This window comes from Festucalex cinctus, chromosome 1 (assembly GCF_051991245.1).
Source record: "Festucalex cinctus isolate MCC-2025b chromosome 1, RoL_Fcin_1.0, whole genome shotgun sequence".
Classification (NCBI taxonomy): domain Eukaryota; kingdom Metazoa; phylum Chordata; class Actinopteri; order Syngnathiformes; family Syngnathidae; genus Festucalex; species Festucalex cinctus.
In genome coordinates, this window is record NC_135411.1 from 614459 (window position 1) to 640644 (window position 26186).

General features: G+C 39.5%; 2 protein-coding genes across 2 annotated transcripts in view; both read left to right on the forward strand.

Moving 5' to 3' along the window:
- The window catches only part of LOC144009310 (uncharacterized), a 99776-nt gene that overhangs the window by 30928 nt on the left and 42662 nt on the right, over window positions 1-26186 (forward strand). Inside the window, exons 3-4 of the mRNA XM_077509031.1 lie at window positions 5163-5169; window positions 17247-18067. Coding sequence (XP_077365157.1) covers window positions 5163-5169; window positions 17247-18067 — 828 coding nt within the window. The remainder of the gene's footprint in view (window positions 1-5162; window positions 5170-17246; window positions 18068-26186) is intronic.
- On the forward strand, window positions 3217-4556 carry LOC144001260 (uncharacterized). Its single transcript, XM_077495443.1, has one exon. It carries the CDS (start codon window positions 3273-3275, stop codon window positions 4554-4556), a length of 1284 nt encoding a protein of 427 aa, XP_077351569.1. The 5' UTR covers window positions 3217-3272.

A 26186-nucleotide genomic window follows, 5' to 3' on the forward strand; every position in this document is an offset into this window, starting at 1 on the left:
AGACAATGTGAACTACTACTTCAATACAAATGCCTAAAAAAAAAAGTGCTTTCCTGCTTTTTAAGTTGTGTAAAGATGAACATGTAAACATTAAAGTTTCTCAGAGGTACAAAAAAAAAAAAAAAAAAAAAACTCAAGTGCTTTTCTGCTTTTTAACTTGTGTAAACATGAACGTGTAAACATTAATGGGATCGTTCTGCTTTTTTAACATGAATCTCAATTTGATCCTCACCTCCCGTGTGTGCGATCAGCACTGACTTCTTTCTGACAGCGTTCGGTGACACGCGTTCTGGTTCGACGTTGGACGAGAAGAAAATAAAAAATAAAATAGTCCAGCAAGCTGGCTGGGGTCTCGGAAATAAAGCGTTTTTCTTCTAAAAACTTTTTGTTTTCAAAAGCGTGATACATTTACACCACAATACTCTTTTCTGAATAAAGTCAGACGCCATTACCGCCAGCCACTACTTTTCTGTTCGTTCGTTCGTATCACTGCGCGGCGCCCTGTAGAACGCTAACCGACGCACTGCAGCCAGCTAGCTGATACTTCCGCCTCAAGTTGTTTGCCTTTCGGAGCAGGTCTGATCCCACGAAGAGGTGGGTTGGTCAGCTCAGCCATGCTTGTTGTTTTGAATCTCGAGGCGTGAGTTGTGGATGTGTAATCTCGGTCCGTCCCAAAAAGCGTCCCGAAGACCGCGCGCGCTACTGCGTTTCAGTTCCGCGTACTTTTCGCTCGGGTCACTTTAGTTTCGCTTCCCTTGGCATATTTATATAATCGGAATTTGGACGTTTGTGAATCGTTCTCGATTGTTCCACGGCCGAATCGTGAATAATCTAAGAATCGGAAATTTTGCACACCTCTAGTGACAGTCATCAACCGTGACAAACTTGGCAATAAAAAAAAAAAGAAAAGAGGATTCAACTTACATTGTACTGCAACTATGCTTTAGTGATAAATAATTTTATACTCCAAAGTATTTGTTGTGTATGTGTGACTGCGTGGGTCTGTTAACCGCATACTGTGTATTGCTACAATTTGTCCGTGCTGTGTGGCTTGACTAATCAAAACAAAAGTTTGCCACTCACTTATGAACGTTGTTTAGTGGACCAGTGAACGCAGGATTCCCAACCATGTCAACTGTGTCATCCTGGATCGAGGTTTGGCGTTTGCTCACTGCTCAGTCATTGGGTCAGTGCCGGCCGGCGAACGTGCACCACTATCTAACGCGGAAGTAGATTTGGCTAATGCGCGTCTCCGGAGCGCGCGTCACCCCCCCCAATCCCGATTACCATTGGCTAGCCGTAGATGTCAATCAAAGCCAAATTTGAAAGGATGTATGTGGTTGGCTGGCAAGCCATGGTTTACTTGAACAGAAGGCGCACGTTTACGTGACTGATAAAAGTAAAAAAAATGAATACATTCTCCTTTCCCTGTCGTCCTTTTGCTCACGAGCGCCCCTAGCATCTGCCTAATCTGCCTAATGGCAGGAGCGCCACTGGTCGTGACCAAAAGAACGAGATCCCGGATACAAGCGGCCGAAATGAGTTTCCTCCGCAGGGTGTCCGGGCTCTCCCTTAGAGATAGGGTGAGAAGCTCGGTCATCCGGGAGGGACTCGGAGTCAAGCCGCTGCTCCTCCGCGTTGAGAGGAGCCAGCTGAGGTGGCTCGGGCATCTGGTTCGGATGCCTCCTGGACGCCTCCCTGGGGAGGTCTTCCGGGCATGTCCCACCGGCGGGAGGCCCCGGAGACGACCCAGGACACGCTGGAGAGACTATGTCTCCCGGCTGGCCTGGGAACGCCTTGGGATCCCGCCGGAGGAGCTGGTTGAAGTGGTTGGGGAGAGGGAGGTCTGGGTTTCCCTCCTAAAGCTGCCGCCCCCGCGACCTGACCTCGGATAAGCGGAGGAAGATGGATGGATGGATGGATGAATTTATGGTGAATTCTAGGGCTGGGTATCGATTAAAATTTCCAGGATTTGTTTGTGTGTGTTGAATGTGTTGTGTGTGTGTGTGTGTGTGTGTGTGTGTGTGTGTGTGTGTTGGGGGCGGGGTCGATATATCTATACATGGCTTTATGTATCGATATTGGGATATGAAAAGGCGTATCTATACGGTATCGATATATCAATATTTTGAACCCAGCCCAAGTTAATTCAATTGAAATAGAAAGGGCGTATGAAAACAAATTCCTTGTAGTAGTTATTGATGATAAATTATTTTGGAAGCCACACATAGAAAATGTTAAAAGGAAAATGTCAAAAATCATAGGGATACTCTATAAAACTAAGGATGTCCTGAACATGAACTCATTATATACATTATACAGTTCATTATTCTTACAATATCTGACCTATTGTGTGAAAATCTGGGCAAATGCAAATAAAACAAACACCAACTCTGTATTCAAATTGCAAAAGAGAGCTATAAGAATTATTAATTAATCAAAATATACTGAATCAACACATCCATTATTTATTAAATACAATGAAATTTTATGACTTGGTTGAGTTTAAATTAGCACCAAATTAGACACAGTCCTTATGATATAAGGGGTGCACATGTCTATAAAAACAAAACAAAAAAACAAGAACAAATATTAAGCAAAGGTGTGTATCTGTTAGGTGTTAATTTGTGGAATCATTTGGGAATTGCCCTGAAAGGATGTGACTCACTTGTTGAGTTTAAAAAAAAATGTTTAAAAGTAAAAAAAAATAATAATACTTGTGTATAGATTTGTTATTCATTCACTCATGTGGCCCATGTGATAAACTTCAATATAAAATACATAACATCACAATAAATTAACTTTACCAAACCATGTGTATCTTGTGTCTCGCAGATGTCGGTGAAAAATGTATTTTTCCTGAGCGGCAGGAGCCAGAGTTCCCTGGCGTGAAACAGGAGGAGGACTTGGAGCCTCTTCAAGTTAAAGAAGAGCAGCAGCAACAGCCTCCCAACATCAAAAAAGAGGAGCAGCTGCCACCATACATTGAAGAGGAGGAGCACTTCACAGAGTTGCCCGTGACTGGTGTCCATTTGAAGACTGAAGATGAACGTCAATATGAAGAGAACAAAGGGGCAGAGTCTCCAAGCAGACAACAAATGACAAATGATGACAGCCGGTTAGCTCTTATGTCAGATGGTGAACACGCTGCTCACACTGCTGACGATGAACAGTGTGACGATGATGTGACATGTCACACTGATGGCAAACGGTGGAAATGTTCTCAGTGTGGAAAAACCTTTGGTTCCAAGTCTCAATTGAGAAATCATGCGATGGGCCACATTGGTGATAAACCTTTTGTCTGCTCAGTTTGTGGTCGAAGTTTCTCTAGGAAGGAAACTTTAACAACGCACACGCGAACCCACACGGGAGAGAAGCCTTTTGCTTGCACAATTTGTGGTCGAAAATTTGCTCAGAGGGGACACTTAAAAAGACACACAAGAACCCACACTGGAGAGAAGCCCTTTGCTTGCTCAATTTGTGGTCAAAATTTTTCTTCCAAGGGATACTTAAAAACACACACAAGAACCCACACTGGAGAGAAGCCCTTTGCTTGCTCAGTTTGTGGTAAGAAATTTCCTGAAAAGGAAAAATTAAAAAGACACACAAGAACCCACACTGGAGAGAAGCCCTTTGCTTGCTTGGTGTGTGGTCAAAATTTTGCTTTCAAGGGATACTTAAAAATACACACAAGAACCCACACTGGAGAGAAGCCCTTTGCTTGCTCGGTTTGTGGTAAAAAATTTCGTGAAAAGGAAAATTTAAAAATACACACAAGAACCCACACTGGAGAGAAGCCCTTTGCTTGCTTGGTTTGTGGTCAAAATTTTTCTTCCAAGGGATACTTAAAAATACACACAAGAACCCACACTGTAGAGAAGCTCTTTGCCTGCTCAGTTTGTGGTAAGAAATTTCCTGAAAAGGAAAAATTAAAAATACACACAAGAATCCACACTGGAGAGAAGCCCTTTGCTTGCTTGGTTTGTGGTCAAAAATTTTCTTACAAGGGATACTTAAAAATACACACAAGAACCCACACTGGAGAGAAGCCCTTTGCTTGCTTGGTTTGTGGTAAGAAATTTCGTGATAAGGAAAAATTAAAAATACACACAAGAACCCACACTGGAGAGAAGCCCTTTGCTTGCTCGGTTTGTGGTAAGAAATTTCCTGAAAAGGAAACATTAAAAATACACACAAGAACCCACACTGGAGAGAAGCCCTTTGCTTGCTCAGTTTGTGGTCGAAGTTTCTCTAGGAAGGGAACTTTAACAACGCACAGGCGAATCCACACGGGAGAGAAGCACTTTGCTTGCTTGGTTTGTGGTCAAAATTTTTCTTCCAAGGGATACTTAAAAATCCACACAAGAGCCCACACTGGAGAGAAGCCTTTTGCTTGCTCAGTTTGTGGTAAAAAATTTACTGCTAATGAAACGTTAAAAAGACACACAAAGACCCACACTGATGAGAAACCATTTTCTTGCTCAGTTTGTGGTCAAAGATTCCCAACAAAGGGCAACGCTGAGAGGCACAAGTGTGCTGGTGAGAAAAGCGGTTGATGAATGAAGCTAAATGATCTCATTTAGGAATTGACATTTAAAATGGTGCAGAAATTTCTACCGCTAAATGAATGATTGATCTGTGTACTTGTATCGTGTGTTGTGTCTTAGCCTATTTTGAAATTGAGTTTGTTCTGTCCCTCATAACGACAGTAAATTGAGGCATATTGCTCAGTCAATTTTTGTTTTGTAGAAATGTTATGTTCTATTTTTGCCAGTAGACGTCGCCCTTGTCATTGTGTGTTCATGTGTTTGATTTTGTTAAGTGAACCGGAGCCGCCTAGTGGCGAAGCAATGAAAATAGCAGCTATGTTTTTGAGGACCTGCACACGCAGTCACAGCACGGGAGGAAACGCAAGAATTTCCTCTAGTCTCATCATTGTTTTTTATTTCGGAGCCTTGGCAGAGCATAATCTGTAAGTCATAACGCTTTGACGTATTTGTGTTTGTGATTATTTTAGGTTTCTTGGTGGTGAACTTTCTTTGAAAAGGCGCTGACTCGATGTTATTAGCCGTTAGCTGCTAACCTGTGCTAAAGTTATTGTTGGCCTACTTGTGTTAGTTAAATGGTATTTTTCACACTGCACACTTATTTGTAGACAGAAGTATTTATGTCTTGTTTTAATCTGTATGTTGCAGTTTCACAAAATAGAAAAGAAGGAAGTAAAGAGCCACGACTACAGCAACCACGTGTCTTTATTTGGAACTCTTTCACATGTTTAGCTCGCTGCCTAAGTTGCGCTAACTGAGGGCAGAAGAGAGTTTGTTTTGAAAACGTAACATCAACCTGACAAGTGGCTGCAGATTCTAACTGACGGCTATAATCTGTCATCTGTACATGTAAATGTCCGTTCATATGTAGTTTGCCTTATATACATATTAAAAGGCTGTTGTTGAACACATTATTTTAGGTTAATTAATTATGCACAAATTAGCGTGTCAAAAAAATAACGCAACTGATCGCGAGTCAATGCAAAATTTGGCCCATTGAGGTACACAGAGTAGACTGCAGGGGGCACCACTACAGAGTTGCACGAGCACACCGACCTGTATATATGACTGGATAGCAGATAGCCCTTACACGCCCGTGCAAGCCGTTGAAGCCACAGGGCGGCCATCTTGCTCCTACCATCTCGTCAGTGGGTGGACGGTATGTCCACTTTGAGGACCCCTTTTTTTTTTTTTAAATCACTCAGTTCCATGGACAGCATGATTTATGGTGATTTAAATTTGTTAAAAACAAGAGGACTTCGGACATTTTCCAACTTGCCTTAAAGGCGTATAAATGATATGTTACATGACGTTTACAGGAGGAAACTTGTTTAATTCATTGTTTATGAAAGAATCACAACTGTTCAACAAATAATATTGGGTCCTTACGTGCACACATATGACAGAAAAGATGGCGCTTTCAAGCAGCAATGCCAGTTAAGTGGGGATTTTGGGAGGTTGTTGTGCTGTTAGACTAGCTCAGGGGTGTCAAAACTCAGTTTTGTTGCAGTCCTCAGGGTTTATCTCAGAGGGCTGTTATGACGGGGAAACCAAATGTTTATTCGTCTCACCGAACAAGATGGATTACTCGTTTTGAAATGAGAAGTCAAGGGTAAAAGTTTGGAATCAGAATCCTGCCAATACCTCGTAACTTCGGTTTGAATCTCCGAAAACATTTTTGAATGACTGAAAAAATGTTTCGAATCTCCAAAAATATTTTTGAATGACTAAAAAAATCACAGAAAAAGCTGTAAAAAAAATGCTTAGAAAAGACAGACATTTTTTTAAAGTATGATTTTACAGTGTTTCACCCACAAATTTTCAGAGGTTCAAAACGGTCACCAGCCAAGTTTCAAAAATGGTGTTTTGGCATTGTTCTCCCGAGGCATTGGTTGAAAGACTGAAAATGTTTTCAATGTTGTTTTGAAACTGCAATTGACCTTTCGCATTAGCTCCGCCCCCCTTAGTTACTGTTGCTAGTCCGTCAAGCTTGGTGCCTCCGACAGCACAAGCCGTGACGGGAAGACTTACACCGGCGTGTATTAGTGATTTCTTTTGGAGCAATAGCAGTGCAATATCCTCCAGATCGAGGCAAAAAGGTTTACAATATGCAGTGGAGGGTTATAGTCATAATATGAAATTAGCCAGCGAAGGGGAAACATACGCTAAATCTGAGAAAACCCCATGACCTATACTTCAGATGCAACCAGCACAGCATTATGGACCAGTCGTGCTCTTGTACTGCCGGGTAAGTTTTCTTACTTATATTAGTCTAGTATTGTTAAAATATGAGGATTACTGTTAGGTCAGCAAGTTAGCTACACCTCGGTGTTTATAGCTAGCTAAACATTAGTGGTTTTGTTTTGTTTTTTTTGTCTTTGAAAGCATCAGATCAGTCATTGTTATTCTTTGTCCATCATAAAAAAAATATTTATGTCACCCTAGCCATGGATGTAGTTCAGGTTATATGGCTGGTTGGGATACTCCGGAGACGGGTGTCCGTTCACAAAATGCTGCATGAAAAATGAAAACAAGATAAGCTCGGGGCACTTATTAGGACGCTTAAGTTTGCCAAACTTGACGAAGCTTTGTGTTAACGTTAGCTCGCAACATTTAGATGAATGCAAAAGCTAACAGAAGACATTAAACTAACATTAACCACTGACTGAACAAGCTTAACTTAGATGGCAATGACATTCTAGTAATATATTTTATTCTTTAATAGTAACTACAATAACTTTGATATCGTTTTGTTATTGCCCCGAAAGCAAACTACAGTACAGCTAGCTAGTTAGCCCGATAGAGTTAGCATAGTCTTACCTTAGCACAGTCCGATTTACATACTCCGTAGGCACACCGCTTCATCATTTTGGAGGTCCGGAGCTTGTTAATGGTTGTCACTCTTCTTCCGTAAAGTTTTGTGGTGGTTAGCAGTCTCGTAAGCCATCAAATAAAATCAATCAGACTATGGACGTCATCGAGAGCTGAGTAAAGCTTGACGGACTATGCTTACATAGCAACGGTTGCTAAATGTGTGATTGGTCAATGCTCGTTTGGGGGGGCGGAGTTTGCGAAAGGTCAATTACGGATACAACTCACCTGACTTTTGGCAGCGATATTCGGCCGAGCAAGAAAAGAAAAAGTGTAGTCAATAGTGCATAGAATTTGCCGGCCGGCACTCGACTAGAACTTTTCCTGGCTCAAAGCTTTAAAAAAAAAAAAAAAAGAAAGAAAAAGACCAGAGACTCTTTGGTGGATTTACAGATTTACAGTCTGAGGTAAAACAGCAAGGATGTTTAAAAAAAAACTGTGCTACTAATAATTCTGGGGTACATTATCACAATTCATTATAATCCACATTTATCCAGATTTCTCCTTACTTTGGAAGCATGTCTTATTTTGGTATATTTGAATTTGATAATAATGTCTATACACAGTTTCATTTGATAAATCTTATGATTATTCTAGTGAAGTTTTACATTCATAAGTCTTAATTTACACGTAAGAAACAATCCTTTATTGATTTTTTTTTGTATCCATGAGAAATTATTTTTTGTCATTGTCTGGTTGTCTGTGTCCAAAAGCTGTAAAAACATATAACTATTGCAATCTTATCATTTATTTATATGATTTTGTATCAAACTATTTTCTTTTCTTTCAGTTATACTATTGATTTTATTTGGTTTAGCTTTTGTATGTTTTAACTTTCCTGGCGTGTTCTATGTTCTAATTGTTTATAGTGTATACAATGATTGTATTATTCCCCCCCCCCCCCCCCCCCCCCCCCAATATTTTGTATACTGATTGAGTGAATAGAGATTTAAAAAAATAAAAACTAAACTGGGCTACTCGTATGTACAGGAAGTAAACATGTTTCTTCTTATTCGTCTGAGTGCAGTTTAAAGGTTTATTTATTTTTATTATCCAAATGAATCTAGAATTAAACGTATAATTTTATGAGCTTTTTTAAATTATTTTTTTAAGTAAAATTAAATATTAGCATTTTCGTGACATGAGATTTGTCCAAGTGTAATTGCCGTAGATTTCACGTGGTAGCAGAAGAGCTACTCCATTCCAGGCACGACGCGTTTACGCTCGGCTTCACGATAAAAATAATTCAACACGAATTCGTACGGAACGAACTGACACATCGACACTTTGCCCCGTCACTATTTTATTGAAGTCAAACATAATTGCTACGTTTCGTGTCTGGTTCAATCGTATCTCTCGGCCCTCTTTATTTTGCCTTAGCTTAGCTTAGCTTAGTTTAGCTTAGCTTAGCTTAGCTTGCTAGGCGCCAAAAAACGAGACGCGTTTGCTATCGCCAAATTGGCTCAGCAGACGTCAATCGTGAGCGTAAAGTGTCGTGAATATCGTGTGAAGATGTTCACAATGGCGAAAGTCAAGTACGAAGAGGAGCTTTGTGGAGCACAGGAGGACAACGAGCGACAACGTCAACTGCTGGACGCCGTTTACAAGCAGCCTCGAGTTGTGTTGAACAGAGCAGGTTTGTCACTTGTTTCGTCGACACTTTTCAACCATATGTACGTTTTTATTTCTGTAAGGACTCTTCACCGGGTCACTGTGTTACGATACACAGTTTTTTTCTTCAGTCGGTTTGGTACATTTCTCAGTCGATAAGAATTGGATTTAGCAGAGCTACAGCTGAGGTCAAGCTAGCCGCCTTTTCTTTTTACGCGGTCAAGTCAGCCGCCTTTTCTTTTACGCGGTCAAGTCAGCCGCCTTTTCTTTTTACGCGGTCAAGTCAGCCGCACTTCATTTTTTTCTGTTCGCCCTTTTCTAGGATTTACGGTAGTGTGCTCGAATATGGAGAGAAATTTGTGTCTTTATTTTCAATCAAACAAAAAAGGAATTTGCAATCAAAAAAAAATTTCAATCAAACAAAAAGGGGATTTGCAACCTCAAATAAATTTTAATCAAACAAAAAAGGGTTTTCATATAAAATAAAAATTTGCAAACAAAAAAAAACATTTCAAACATGGATTTGTATTTTAATAAAATTTTTTGCAAGCATTTTTTTCGTTTTGTTTGCGAATCTTTTTTTTGGTTGCAAATCTGTTTTTTGGTTGCAAATCTGTTTTTTGATTGAAACCTGTTTTTTGGTTGCGAATCTTTTTCTGTGTTGTGTGGGCGGGGTCCTCCGTTCAACCGATGATAGAAGCCTTGTCATTGGTCAGCTTGGAAGCCGCTGCGACAACTTTCATTGGTCAGATAGGAATGGGGGTGTGACAATGTTCGTCTGACTATTTCCTGGTTCATTTTGTCCAGTCGCCGCCAGCATCGAGGTAAATATAACCCCCCCCCCCCCCCACCCCCCCTCACTTCTAGTTTTCCGTTTTGTTTATCTGACATTTATCTAAAAGCAACCCTTGATCTATCGTTTATCCGGTGATTTGTTCTAACCATTACAATTAACGTAATCACTCACTCAGCATTGCTTAGCCATGTTAGCTAGCTAGGTAACTGATGGTCCGATACATGAGTCAGTCATGAAGCTATGTTGTTGGCAGTCAAAACACAAATATACGACTCATTGGGATAGCGGTTAGGATGAAGTTTTTTTTTTTTTTTTTTTAATACTCATAAAGAAACCTTTGCATTTGTTTCACATACAGGCAGGACTGGGAATCGAATTTATTTACACTAGCTGCTTCCCCTTAATTTTGAATGTTTGAAGTAGAGATTAAATTCGTGATAATTCTGTGATTATTATTTATTGGTCCTGGTTGTTTACTGTATGAGTCAGATTGAAACAGAAGGGGAATCTGAGTTGTAGGTGTACTTTTGCAATTACACTGACTAGATTTTTTATTTTAGAGTGTGAGCAGACCAAGGGGTAGAAAATGTAGACATAGCGAGATGCATGTTTACTGTAAGAGGAGCAGGCCAAGGCAGTTTTATTGCTGGTAAAAGCGTACATAACCAGAGGAAAAAACTTTATATGAGTAAAAGTTCTTGGAGTTACTGTAGCTTTCATAAATGTATTTGATATTACAGATCCAGCAAGCTGAAGAGACACTACCCTTGGACCATCACGATGAACACGGGATCGTTATACCTGACATCCACTGTCGTTTACCTGAGGAAAGACTTGTTGCTTTACGGCAAATCAATCCAAACAAGAAGTCCTTGAGTTTTGGTCGCGTCATTTATTTATTTATTTGCAGACTCTCAATGTTGCTTCTTGTGCTAGTGTCTCACGGCCCAAAGGGTCATTTAAATTTATGTAAAAAATGAAAATAAATTCCTGTGTAAAACAGTTTGACTTTTATTTCATAAAAAAAAGCATGCATATGAACTAACAACCAGTCATTTATTCAGCATTTTATAGATTTCATACAGACATTTTTCTCAAGAAATGATTGGCCTGCCAACAAGAAATCAAGAAAGCTCAGAAAATGAACTGTTAAACTTAAAACAAACATTTTGGTAGGAACAGCCTGTAATTACTCCAAAAAATGAAATGGATGTGATTTTTTTTTTTTTTTTTTTTTTTTTTTTTTTTTTTTTGCCCTTTCAATTAAACTGTGTCAAATCTGGCATCAAAGGCAGCAGTCAGATAGCAGTCAGTAGATGTGATTTAAAGGAATGGTAATCACTCATATGAGCAGTTGGAAATGTAATGGTGTTTGTGCAGGGGGTAACATAATGTGTGACCTGGCATTTGTACCTCACAATTGTGGTCAAAGTTTATTGATATTTTAAATTGCTCTCTGTCTGACATAAGCAGGTGCTTGTGGCCCTGCTCAGTTATCCACAGCATCACCTCATGAATGGAGGTGACCAACCACCAACTTCATCTTCTGCATCTAAAAAGTAAAGAAAAGTGTGCTTGAATTAAGTACCAAACATGTAAAAAAAAAATTCTGACAAAGTTATGTTTGACACACGTTTTGAACATTATTGAAACAGGAAAACTACAATGAAACAATCACAGGAACTAAATGTATTTATATTACGTAATCTGTCACTTCCTCTGTATTTCAAACACCCAAGACATAATAAATGTAGCAGAGGCTACTTATTTCAATGACCAGAACTTCTCATAAGTGATTAATAATTAGCATTTTATTAATGTAATGATGTAATGTAATAAAATAATCAGGAATAAGCATAATAACAGCTATCTCAGCAGGCCGTTTATTTGGGCCGTTTCTCGTACCAACAAAACATCACGATTCATGACTAGACTAACCAAAATCAAACGTTTACGTGGCCTGGATCCTAGTAGTAGCAATGTCACCGCTTTGACGGTGCATGAGTTCCCCCTCTTTTTCAACCTGACTCGTACAGTAAACAACCAGGACCAATAAATAATAATCACAGAATTATCACGAATTGAATCTCTACTTCAAACATCCAAAATTAAGGGGAAGCAGCTAGTGTAAATAAATTCGATTCCCAGCCCTGCCTGTATGTGAAACAAATGTATGTATGTATGTATCATGTATCGGACCATCAGTTACCTAGCTAGCTAACATGGCTAAGCAATGCTGAGTGAGTGATTACGTTAATTGTAATGGTTAGAACAAATCACCGGATAAACGATAGATCAAGGGTTGCTTTTAGATAAATGTCAGATAAACAAAACGGAAAACTAGAAGTGAGGGGGGGTTTATATTTACCTCGATGCTGGCGGCGACTGGACAAAATGAAACAGGAAATAGTCAGACGAACATTGTCACACCCCCATTCCTATCTGACCAATGAAAGTTGTCGCAGCGGCTTCCAAGCTGACCAATGACAAGGCTTCTATCATCGGTTGAACGGAGGAACCCGCCCACACAACACAGAAAAAGATTCACAACCAAAAAACAGGTTTCAATCAAAAAACAGATTCGCAACCAAAAAACAGATTCGCAACCAAAAAAAAGATTCGTAAACAAAACGAAAAAAATGCTTGCAAAAGATTTTATTAAAATACAAATCCATGTTTGAAATGTTTTTTTTTGTTTGCAAATTTTTATTTTATATGAAAACCCTTTTTTGTTTGATTAAAATTTATTTGAGGTTGCAAATCCCCTTTTTGTTTGATTGAAAATTTTTTTTTGATTGCAAATCCCCTTTTTGTTTGATTGAATTTTTTTTTTGATTGCAAATTCCTTTTTTGTTTGATTGAAAATAAAGACACAAATTTCTCTCCATACACGAAGAGACGCTGGCGCGGAGAATGTGACCAAGAACAACATTGGGTTTTCAAAATAAAAGATTGGTTTTCAAAAATAAAATTGAATTCAAACGCAGTTTAAAGTATGCTTGGTTTTATTATTATTATTATTATTATTATTATTATTATTAACAGTTTAAAAGCTGTTTCACAATAACAGTACCAATTCAAATTTCACTGGGAATGCACTCTTGTGGGGTGATATTGAGCAATAACATTGATATGTACAGTATTAAGTTAACGGTAATTTAAAATGAAGGAAAGGTTGAAATTGAGAAAAAAATAGGTGTGTGTCATCGAGCAGACATGCCACTTTGAGGCAGAACTAATTTGGGGTCAATAGGTCATATGACCTAGAAGCTATTAAGCAGAAAATAAGTGGAAGTCTAAAATGAAAAAAATAAAATAAAAGGTGTGCATCATCTACCAGATATGGCACTATGATGCTGCATTGGTTTGGGGTCAATAAGGTCACATGGCCTGGAAGCTATTGAGCTAAGAAGCTGAAATTTACAGATAATGAGAAAAAAAAATTGTTAAAAATAAGCGGAGGTCTTTTTTTTTTAAGGCTGTATGCAAATGAATATGTACAATTTTCTCTTGTTTCCTACAATATTAGTTGCTGATGTCATGTTGATCAAAATGTATGCTGTGTTGACCCGAGTCTCACACCTTGACTCCGCAACATTTTTGCATTATTTTTTTTTGCATATTTATTTTTTTTTCCACAATGAAAAATGGTTGAACAAGTTACAATACGTCAACCATATTTCTATATATTCCCAGTAGACTTTTTTTTTTTTTTTTTTTTTTTTGGGCAAATGTTAACTTTTAATAATCAAAAATCAATTCAACCAATGAGCAACCCGTTTTCTGAAATTTGTGTTTTCATCTCTAATATTCTAATATAAATTATGGTGAAAACAGTGCCTCTGGATTGGCAGGCCGGGGTGGTGGTCCCCCTTTTTAAGAAGGGGGACCGGAGGGTGTGTTCCAACTATAGAGGGATCACACTCCTCAGCCTCCCTGGTAAGGTCTATTCAGGGGTGCTGGAGAGGAGGGTCCGTCGGGAGGTCGAATCTCGGATTCAGGAGGAGCGGTGCGGTTTTCGTCCTGGCCGTGGAACAGTGGACCAGCTCTACACCCTCAGCAGGATCCTTGAGGGTGCGTGGGAGTTCGCTCAACCAGTCCACATGTGTTTTGTGGATTTGGAGAAGGCGTTCGACCGTGTCCCTCGGGGAGTCCTGTGGGAGGTGCTTCGGGAGTACGGGGTACCGGGCCCCCTGATACGGGCGGTTCGGTCCCTGTTTAGTCCGCATTGCCGGCAGTAAGTCGGATTCGTTTCCGGTGAGGGTTGGACTCCGCCAAGGTTGCCCTTTGTCACCGATTCTGTTCATAATTTTTATGGACAGAATTTCTAGGCGCAGCCGAGGCGTGGAGGGGATCCGGTTTGGTGGCCTCAGCATTGCATCTCTGCTCTTTGCAGATGATGTGGTGCTGTTGGCTTCTTCAGGCTGGGATCTCCAACTCTCACTGGAGCGGTTCGCAGCCGAGTGTGAAGCGGTTGGGATGAGGATCCGCACCTCCAAATCCGAGACCATGGTCCTCAATCGGAAAAGGGTGGCGTGCCCTCTCCGGGTCGGGGATGAGATCCTCCCCCAAGTGGAGGAGTTCAAGTATCTTGGGGTCTTGTTTACGAGTGAGGGTAGGATGGAACGGGAGATCGACAGGTGGATCGGTGCAGCGTCTGCAGTAATGCGGATTCTGTATTGGTCCGTCGTGGTGACGAAAGAGCTGAGCCAAAAGGAGAAGCTCTCGATTTACCAGTCGACCTACGTTCCGACCCTCACTTATGGTCTCGAGCTGTGGGTCGTGACCAGTAGCGTTCCTAAGCAACTTGGCACCCTAGGCAGGATTTCTGGTAGTGCCCCCCCTCCCAGCGCGTGCACAACTTATTAGACCAACCACAAACACGACCCCCACTCAAATTATTAGACAAACCACAAAATATTTACATTTAGAGCACTTCCCACAGTTATTTTATACTTAATGGTAGAACCGTACGTCACAGTGGTATTTTCGCTGTAGAGGAAGAAAATAACGTGGGAAAAATGCTGCTGAAAAGTCAACTTACTGTAGGTTTGGCAACACAAGATGGCCGCCGCCAGCTTCACTTTTCGCGACGGCATGAGCAGCCCAGTTAATTTATGACGTCCGTGCTGTATCAGCCTGCACATCCACCTGAGAATCTGACGGTGATCCGTTTTTTTAATTTTTTTATTTTTTATTTTTTTTAAGGTTTCAGCCAGGACACCTTACTCGCATTTTCATTTCATTTTCTTAACTAAAGAGCCAGACCTGTCACCAGAAAGAGAGTGCAGGGGGGGCATTACCTTTTTTGGGGGAGCACACTTCATCAACCTAAATCTAATGTTGTTCAGGTTGAACAGTGGCATTGTGACAACTGCAAAAGCGGCGGAATGACTGTGACCCAGCCCCTTCTATCTGAGATTAGCTAGCAGTTGCCTTCATTTGCTTTTTGGATTTAGGGCTGTACGATATGGATAAAATTTCGGATAATTTTTGCCAGACATCTTTATTCTTTGGTCTTTGACTCAGCATGAAACTTCGCATCATTTCAGTGTTTTATGGTGCCTTCTGTATTTTGTGTTATTTTATTTATAGTTATATTTACTTATTCACTTCCCAACATCTTATATATTTTTTTTATTTTTATTTTTTGCTTTTATACTTACCTACTTATATTTACTATAATTAATTTTATTTTGTGTTATTTTCTTTCACTTGTGTCCACTGCGAGACTGATTTCTATTCCATGCACTTTGTATGCAGCAATGGATGTTTTAAAGTGCTTTATAAAAAAAAGATTGAGTTGAGATATGTCGATAATATACAGAAACGACATATGGGTTCAGTGAAAAAGATCAATCCAGAAGGATGTGTAAAGTGCTGTTTATCATTATTATTATTATTATTATTATTATTATTATTATAACTTAGTGACAGTCATCAACCGTGACAAACTTGGCAATAAAAAAAAAAGAAAAGAGAATTCAACTTACATTGTACTGCAACTATTCTTTAGTGATAAATAATTTTATGCTCCAATGGTTGCCAAATGTGTGATTGGTCAATGCTCGTTTGGGGGGGTGGAGTTTGCGAAAGATCAATTACGGATACAACTCACCTGACTTTTGGCAGCGATATTCGGCCGAGCAAGAAAAGAAAAAGTGTAGTCAATAGTGCATAGAATTTGCCGGCACTCGACTAGAACTTTTCCTGGCTCAAATCTTAAAAAAAAAAAAAAAAAAAAAAAAAAAAAAGACCAGAGACTCTTGAGTGGATTTACAGTCTGAGGTAAAACAGCAAGGATGTTTAAAAAACAAAAAACAAAACCTGTGCTCCTCATAATTCTGGGGTACATTATCACAATTCATTATAATCCACATTTATCCAGATTTCTCCTTACTTTGGAAGCATGTATTATTTTGGTATATTTGAATTTGATAATCATGTCTATACACAGTTTCATTTGATAAATCTTATGATTATTCTAGCGAAGTTTTACATTCATAAGTCTAAATTTACACATAAGAAACAATCCTTTATTGATTTTTTTTTTTTTGTATCCATGAGAAATTATTTTTTGTCATTGTCTGGTTGTCTGTGTCCAAAAGCTGTAAAAACGTATAACTATGGCAAACTTATCATTTATTTATATGATTTTGGATCAAACTATTTTCTTTTCTTTCAGTTATACTATTGATTTTATTTGGTTTAGCTTTTGTATGTTTTAACTTTCCTGGCGTGTTCTATGTTCTAATTGTTTATAGTGTATACAATGATTGTATTATTCCCCCCAATAGTTTGTATACTGATTGAGTGACTGGACAGCTGGTGAACGAGCGCACACCCTCTAGATGAATCGATTCTTAAAAAAATAAAATAAAATTCAATCGTGACAGTATTATCAACTCACCGTTGAAATTTGACTTGACCAAACCAATGTGTGTGTTCTTCTTGTGTCCTGCAGACGTCGCTGAGAAATATCTTCGTCCTGACCAACAGAAGGTGAAATCTCCTCAAGTGAAAGAGGAGGAGGAAGAGCATCCTTATTTTAAAGAAGAAAAAAAGTCCCCTGGTGTCAAAAAGGAGGAGGTTGAGGATGACGTCACCAAGTCACCAATGACCTTCAAGTCACCAATGACCTTCGCCCCTTTAAAGAGTGAAGACGAAGTCAAGGGTGAGAGTGAGGAAGGCAGCAGGGCGGAGCCTCCAAACAGGATCTTAAATCCTCAAAACATGATTCCAGAAAGTGATGCAGACCACTGGGGATCATCAAAAGCAAAAAGTGATGACATGAGGTCCCTTTCTTCTCATGATGATGATAATGATGATAATCTGCATGGTAATGATGAACACGCTGATGATAGGTCGTGTCACACTGACGACAAATCTTGGGAATTTTCGCACTGTGGGAAAACATCGAGTTCAAAATCAAATTTGAAAATTCACTTGAAAATACACACTGGGGAAAAACCTTTTTCTTGTTTAGATTGTGGCAAAAGCTTCTCTTTGAAGTCAAATTTAACAAAACATTCAAGAACACACACTGGGGAAAATTTTTTTGCTTGTACCCACTGTGGCAAAAGCTTCTCTCAGAAGTCACATTTAACATTACATTCAAGAACACACACTGGGGAAAAACCTTTTTCTTGCTCAGATTGTGGCAAAAGCTTCTCTCAGAAGTCAGCTTTAACAACACATACAAGAAGACACACTGGGGAAAAACCTTTTTCTTGCTCAGATTGTGGCAAAAGCTTCTCTCAGAAGTCACATTTAACAACACATACAAGAAGACACACTGGGGAAAAAACTTTTTCTTGCTCAGACTGTGGCAAAAGCTTCTCCCGGAAGTCAGAATTAACAACACATACAAGAAGACACACTGGCGAGAAACCTTTTTCTTGCTCAGACTGTGGCAAAAGCTTCTCTTTGAAGTCAAATTTAACAAGACATACAAAAAGCCACACTGGCGAGAAACCTTTTTCTTGCTCAGATTGTGGCAAAAGCTTCTCTCACAGGTCATATTTAACAATACATACAAGAAGGCACACTGGCAAGAAACCTTTCTCTTGCTCAGATTGTGGCAAAAGCTTCTCTCACAGGCCATGTTTAACAATACATACAAGAAAACACGCTGGTGAGAAACCTTTTTCTTGCTCAGATTGTGGCAAAAGCTTCTATCAGAAGCACCATTTAACAAAGCATACAAGAAGACACACTGGCGAGAAACCTTTTTCTTGCTCAGATTGTGGAAAACGTTACTCTGACCAATCATGTTTCAACAAACACACAAGATCACATGGTGCGAAGGAACCATTCAGTTGTGGTGTTTGTGCAAAAAGATTCTCTTGTGAAAAGCTTTCTGAGAGACACGAGTGTGCTGGTGAGAATAGCAGCCATTAGGGGTGTTAAAAAAAATCGATTCGGCGATATATCGCGATACTACATCGCGCGATTCTCGAATCGATTCAATAAAAAAAATCGTTTTTTTTTTTTTTTTTTAAGAGCTCAGAATTGTTCATTTGGTAGTCTTACCGATTCAACGTCTTATCATCATTGCCTTTTTCTTTTTTTTGTGTGTGTGTGTGAATCGATTTTTAAACTTCCATTTTTAATGGAAAAATATTCAACAAAATGTCTGACTTCGGGTTAGGATTCACACCTTGAGCATGGAAGAATGTTATATGAACGGAACATTAAGCCTTAATATTTTATTTTAATCCTGTTCAAACATGAAACAGATTACAACCTCTATAAGACTGAAATTTCAGATAAATAAATAATACATTTTCATATCAATCTTACACTCTACAAGCGTACTGATTAGTATTTTCTAAATTTGAATGAAAAAAAATCGCAACAATCGACTTATAAATTTGTATCGGGATTAATCGGTATCGAATCGAATCGTGACCTGTGAATCGTGATACGAATCGAATCGTCAGGTACTAGGCAATTCACACCCCTAGCAGCCATCTTTGAAGCTTCAAAAAAATGAAGGGAAGTGAATCTGATATGTTATTTCGTAATAACACAACATTCAAAGCTGCCTGGGGCCTGTCATCATGATTTCCGTTCATTACTCAAATAAAAGTAGAGATATTAGGATTTCAGAAGACTTAAGAAGTATCAACTCCAGCGTCTTACTTAAAAGTGTAAGTAATGCTTTCAAAACTACTCAACCTGTTAATATTAAGTTTTTGACGTTTACTGTTAATGTGTTTAAATGTCAATTAATGTCAGTTTTTTTTATGTAATTTTGGAAGCTATTTTTGTTTGTTTTGCTTCTGAATGTTGTTAATGGTTGTGTTTGCTGAAGTTCGTAGGTGTTGTGTTTTTTGCTTGCGTGAAGCACATTGAGTTAGTTTCCTTGTGTATGAAATCGAAATAAAACCACCTTGTGTTGCCTTGCAATTTTCCGCAAATCAGCGTCGAGAATACCTTCAGACACACAAAGCCATCTGGGATTCAAATTTGCTGTTGAACAGTGTCATCTCTGAAATGATTGATGTGATGGGCGTTTCGTCAACATTGAAGGAAGGTCCGTCAACGGCGGGCGTCCGTTTTGTTGGCGATTGGCGATTGACGGCTAACTTAAAAAAAAGGACGAATGAACCATTGACGGAAGTAAGTTTCCTTCCGTCAATGTAATCATCAATCCGTCACACCGTCAATTAACATATCCCAATGACAGACGTCAAATTCGTCAATAAATGTGTCACTGTGTGTAAAATAGATATGTGTCTATGTGTGTCAATACGTCGATAATATAATCGATACCGTATGTGTCTATGTAGCGTCTTCGTCATTCGCCCCACCATGAGGTGTTCAGGTAGTTTTACGTAAATGTATGAACAAACGGCCGACGAATTTGTGCAGAAATTCAAACAATTGGCGATTGATGAAGGCACAGTCGGTTTTTTAATTGTGACGAGACGGGCCTGAAGTTTCCAGGAAGTTTCGGAATTTGTTGAAAAGAATCACCCAGAAAGAGTGTTCCAGAACTAATTCATTTGTGCATTTTACTTGGATATGTTCCTCGCTGTCCATCAGCCCGTCAATGACGCATGCATGACGAATGACGGATTGATGATTACAATGCCGCTGAGATTCAGATATTGACGGATTTACGAAGACGGAAGATGGTCCTGAGACCGAGCAAGAGCTCGTCTTTTATATCGCCCTCAATATTCCAATCACTAACCTTTTACTTTTATTGGAAGGTAAGTGTTGCGTCAAAACTTTGCTGGAGGAAAGTGTGAAAGCCACAGATGACAAAAACTGGCCTAAAGTCATTTGTATTACTTGCAGTACAAATAAATATTGCATATATCAATAAAATATCAGATACTGTTTCAAACATTTATTAATAGCTAGGGCCGGTACATTATAAGCTATTACAACAAATTAAACTCATCCCTGATAATAAACATTCAGTTAACCTCAACAAGCTTGTTCAACTTTGATGGCGAATTTTTAAACTGCACATTCAACACAACAAACTGGGGCTCTTTTCAATAAGTCCAATTTAAACAGGCATTTAAACTTTACGATTATATCGGGAAACAAAACACTGAAAAAAACGGGAATGAGACTTTCCAACTGCAGCAAAAATGGCGACATCTGCCGATGACTTGATGACAATGCTTGCTGTGAAGCCTCTGGACAATTTCCACCAGCCAATCATAACGTAGCAGGGGCGTGTCCTGCCCCTGACTTCCGCCACAGGTCTACTTTGGTTTCCGGAGTCATCACTGCCGCGGCGGGCGGGTCCGTGGTGTTTAATCATTATTTCTGATTCGGTATTGAACTGAATTCAGCCTCCACACAGGACTCCCATCACCATTTTGAAGGTCTGCGACACCATTTATTTAATGTCGGCGTGTGTTTAAACTCGTTTCGGTGCGCGTTGATGCTTCTCTGCCTTAGTTAGCTTAGCTTAGCTTAGTTTAGCTTAGCTTAGCTTAGTTTAATTTAGCTCGCTAGCCGCTAACAAAGAGAAGAACACAACACGTGGTCAGGAAGAGACCAAGTGTGACTTTGTTGGCATTATTGTGCCAAAATGTCGGCGAGAACGACACCAAAGGACGAGGAGGAACATTTTGGAGTCAAAGAAGAGAACGAGCAACATCTTCAACCGCTGGACGATGTTTGCCAGCAGCCTCGAATTGTGCTACACGCAGCAGGTTTGTACACTTCTTATGACTCTCCCTTGCTCAGCGCTACTATAAAGAGTTAAAAAAAAAAAAAACAATAAATGCAGTCATTACTGTACACAGTAATTCAATAAGCCGAATCGGAATTACAACTGCGCATGTGCGGCCACTGGCTCTTATGCTTCCTGTTTCGGGGACGTTGCTATCCAGATCGCCATATGAATGCATTGGAAATAACCGAAAAGAGTCATTATTTTTTATTTATTTATTATTATTTAAGATCAATAAAGTCAAGTCTAAGTCTTGTAAATTATATTTATATTTAATACTGTATATAAAGAGCAAGTGGAATAAAATAAATTCAAGACCTGTGGGTGGGATTTTTTTTTTTTTAATTTCACTACTAACATGATGAGCATAGACTATAAACAGTGCTGGGGAGAATACTTTCAAATTGTAATCAGCTACATAATTCTGAATCCTGTCTCAAAAATGTATTTTGGAACGTATTCTATTGCATCATTCAATGTAGGGGGGTATGGTAAAAATTTCATATCACGGTTCTATTAAAATAAATAAATAAATAAATCACAATCTCGATTTTATCACGATTCTTTTTTTTTTTGCATATATTTTTAGGCTAATCTTCACATTTCTTAACATTTTTCTAATATTTAAAGCATATTTAAAATTTATATAAAACCCTAAAAGAGAAAAATTACAGCCATCTTAAGCCAACTAAGCTTTCTGAGCAGGTTGGAATTGAAATGCATGTAAACACTAGTGTTGTTCCGATACCGTTTTTTGGCCCCCGATACTGATACCCAGTTTTGCAGGATCGCCCAATACCAGACCGATATTTGAGTTTTTTTTTTTTTCCTTAACATGAAAAATCTGTCCTGCTATTGGTTCAGAGCATTCAAGGGCCAATAGGATATCTTAGATCGGCATGCAGTGAACATGTCACATACCGGTGAATGTCGTGCACCAACAAGACACAAGATGCTGCATTGAAAATCCTATATTAGTGTTAGAATTGATGGTATCGGCATGTTACTTGTGAGTAGTCACAGACACCGATACTGTTTCAATGAAGTATCGGCACCTCTGCCGATACCAGTATCGGTATCGGAACAACACTAGTAAACACAAATGGTAATGAACAGCCTCAGTTACTTCTTTCCACCGCTTGCTTGCTTGTTTTCGTTTCAAGACCAAATATTAAGCAAATGTGTGTTTCTGTAAGAGGTGTTCATTTATGGAATAATTTTGGTAATGACTTGAAAAGATGCAAGTCAGTCGTTGAGTTTAAAAAAAAAAATGTTCAAGAGTCTTATTTGGATCAGATGTGAACCGGTACAATTATAGAAATGAAATGAAATGTTCTTTTTGATTCCATTGTTTGGGTGATGAGGGTTGAATGTGCGAGTACGATGATGTATTGTTGCGGTGTGCGCCCAGGGGGTTCATGCACATGCGCTATTGGCAATTGTGTGTTGAAGTGGGGTTGTCCACATGAGTATGATTGCACGTTTTCTTTTATTACGATGTGTTAATTTACTGTTGAAATACGATGTAAGGGATAAGGAGTAGGACTAGATAAGTTTTAACTTCTTCCTACTCCCTTTGGACATGTAAACAATTTTTAATGATTGTTATGAGTTTTTTTTTTTTTTCTCCCGATTTTTATTTGCTGTTTGTTTATGTTTGTATGTTATGTTTACATGCTCAATAAACTTCAAAACTTCAAACTTTTTTCATATGGAGTACCCTTGGCAAATGACTGTGTTACCGTGGATTGGGTTAGCTTAGAGCTGCTAGCGGCTGGTCTCTGTCTCTGTTAGTTTTGGCTGTCTGCGTCCAGTTTCGGGGTCCGTAGGGAAGTCGAATCTCTGATTCTGAGTCTGGGGACTCTGAGGTGGGCTCGCCTATCTCTGGGGTCAAAGTCACTGAGGTGGTTGGAAAGCTACTCGGTGGCAGGGCCCCGGGGGTGGATGAGATCCACACGGAGTTCCTAAAGACACTGGATGTTGTGGGGCTGTCATGGTCGACACGCCTCTACAACATCGCGTGGACATTGGGGACAGCGCCTCTGGATTGGCAGACCGGGGTGATGGTTCCCCTTTTTAAGAAGGGGGACCGGAGGGTGTGTTCCAACTATAGAGGGATCACACTCCTCAGCCTCCCTGGTAAGGTCTATTTGAGAGGTGCTGGAGAGGAGGGTCCGTCGGGAAGTCGAATCTCGGATTCAGGAGTAGCAGTGTGGTTTTCGTCCTGGCCGTGGAACGGTGGACCAGGTCTACACCCTCAGCAGTATCCTCGAGGGTGCGTGGGAGTTCGCCAAACCAGTCCACATGTATTTTGTGGATTTGGAGAAGGAATTCGACCATGTCCCTCGGGGAGTCCTGTGGGCGGTGCTTTGGGAGTACGGGGTACCGGGCCCCCTGATAGGGGCTGTTCGGTCCCTGTACGGCCGTTGCCAGAGTTTGGTCCGCATTGTCGGCAGTAAGTCGGATTCGTTTCCAGTGAGGGTTGGACTCCGCCAAGGTTGCCCTTTGTCACCGATTCTGCTCATAATTTTTATGGACAGAATTTCTAGGCGCAGCCGAGGCGTTGAGGGGATCCGGTTTGGTGGCCTCAGCATTGCATCTCTGCTCTTTGCAGATGATGTGTTGCTGTTGGCTTCATCCAGCCGTGATCTCCAACTCTCGCTGGAGCGGTTCGCATCAGAGTGTGAAGCAGTTGGGATGAGGATCAGCACCTCCAAATCCAAGACCATGGTCCTCAGTCGGAAAAGGGTGGAGTGTCGTCTTCAGGTCGGGGATGAGATCCTGCCCCAAGTGGAGGAGTTCAAGTATCTTGGGGTCTTGTTCACGAGTGAGGGTAGGATGGAGCGGGAGATCGACAGGCGGGGGTCTGCAGTGATGTGGATGCTGTATCGGGCTATTGTGGTGAAAGAGGAACTGAGCTGCGAGCGAGCGGTCTGGCCGAGGAGGCAGCCCCGACCCACCTTTTTGTCGGATAAATGTTTGGCGAGCCTACTTTCTTCTGCTCTGGAGATACCCTGTCTTGAAAAAGTGTTTTTTTGCAAATGTAGCATCCGCTAGCTTGACTGCTCATGAATGAATTGTGGCACATTACGTCACCGCCGCTACACGAATCTGATTCCAGAAGATAACGGCTTCTGTAATCATATTACAATCGGAACATTGCAACGTTCATTGATTTCCGTCACAAAATATGAACAATCGGTCACTGTCAGCAACTCTAATAACTTTACTCATTGAGCCGCTCCCGTCTCATGTAAGTCGCTTGCTGGGTGTGGGTGCCGTAGTTGGCGATCCAAGATCGCCGATCTTCTGCGCATGCGTGTCACCGTTTGTGCAGGGGTCATTGATAGTGTCTTGACACAAATATCCAGTAATAAAGACAATGTTTGCTTGTGCTTGTGGTGTTCCCCAGGCGTCCATATTCGGGCCAATATTATTTAATATGTAAATTAACTCTTTTACTGCCACACGTTATCAAAAAACAACCCCCAAAGACAGCGGATTTTAAGCATTTTAACTTATTTTTTGATGTAAACTGAAAATTATATTGTTTTGGTACATATATAACATGGGTACCACAAGAAAGATCACATTCCATTCTTTCATTAGAAAAAAAAGTGTGTTTCTACCTTATTACGTTCTTTAGAAATCACCATTTGAAAACAGGTAATTTGAGTGACATTGAGCGAAAATTGGAAAAAAAGATACATTTTCTCCACAACAGTGACTTTCATACTAATATTTTTTGTTTAGTGACGCTCCGTCAAATTAGGTTTAATGTGACAAAGGCTGTGATCATTCACGACGGCCTTGAAAACGTTCAATTTCATCAGATTGCGTCATGGTTCATTGTAATTCGCAGCTCTAGTTAGGGCCCGAGCAGCTACCGCTGTGAGGTTAAATAATCCTGAGTTGAGTTGAGTAATTCCATACACCGGCAGCCCATTGAAAAGAGATACAATGCTGCCATCTGCTGGCCATAGTTAGTGGATGTATTTGATTTCACAACTCATTGACCTGGCTGTGCTGCACTTGGATGTTGCACTGACCACTGATATATTTAAAAATAAAAAAATGTAGTTAACTTGAACTTAACGTTCATGGCGGCATAGATCGTGATTTTACTAAACGTTATTAAACGTTTTTGGCGGTCAAAGAGTTAATAACATTTTCAATGTGTCTCAGACATTCAAACTTGTACTTTTCGCGGATGACACTAATATATTTTATAGGGGTAATAATTATAATGAGCTTGTGAGTGCTGTGAATAATGAACTTGATAAAATAAAAATGCGGATTGATATGAATAAATTATCGTTAAATGTAGAAAAAACAAACCATAATCTTTAGTAAATCTAGAATACATTTTGAATCGCAGATAACTATAGATGGCATCCTAATTGATAATGTAAGTGAGATTAAATTTGTAGGTGTTATAATTAATAAATTTATCTTGGAAAGCTCATATCAGACACACAAAAAATAAAATCTCTAAATGCCTCCCAATTTTGAATAAAGTAAAGTCATGTCTTGATGAGGATTCTCTCCGTACATTATATTGTACGCTGGTCCTCCCTTACTTCACATATTGTGTTGAAGTGTGGGGTAACACCGACCAGTGTACAATAGAGCCATTCATCATATTACAAAAACGTGCTTTGCGGATTATACATAAAGTTGGATTTCTTGAACATACACACAGTCTTTACTCAAATTTAAAGATCTAGTTAAATGTAATACTTTGATAATCTGATATAAAGCATTTAATAAATTATTGCCAATTAATCTACAACAGTTATTTCAACTTAAAGAGTTAGTTCATAATTTGAGAGGATATGGAGACTTTATAATGCCCAAATTTAGAATAAATTGCAAACGTTTTTGTGTGTCAGTATGTGGTGTGAAATATTGGAATAGTCTGGGTACTCGACATAAGCGATCCCAAAATATTTTCAGATTTAAAAAGTTATATAAAAACATGGTTTGGTCACAATATGTCGGAGGACCTTGAATTTATAAATACTTGGTGTAAATGTGTCCTTGCTGCTACTACTGCTGTTATTGTCTATTACTAAAGTTATGTATGTTTATGTCTTATTCTTGGAATATATAATGTATTACCATCGTTTGTATGAACCATAAAAATGTGATATCTGTT

Bases quoted from the DNA above. Each gene is read 5' to 3' on its own strand.
- LOC144001260 (XM_077495443.1), top strand. From the start codon at position 3,273: ATGGGCCACATTGGTGATAAACCTTTTGTCTGCTCAGTTTGTGGTCGA.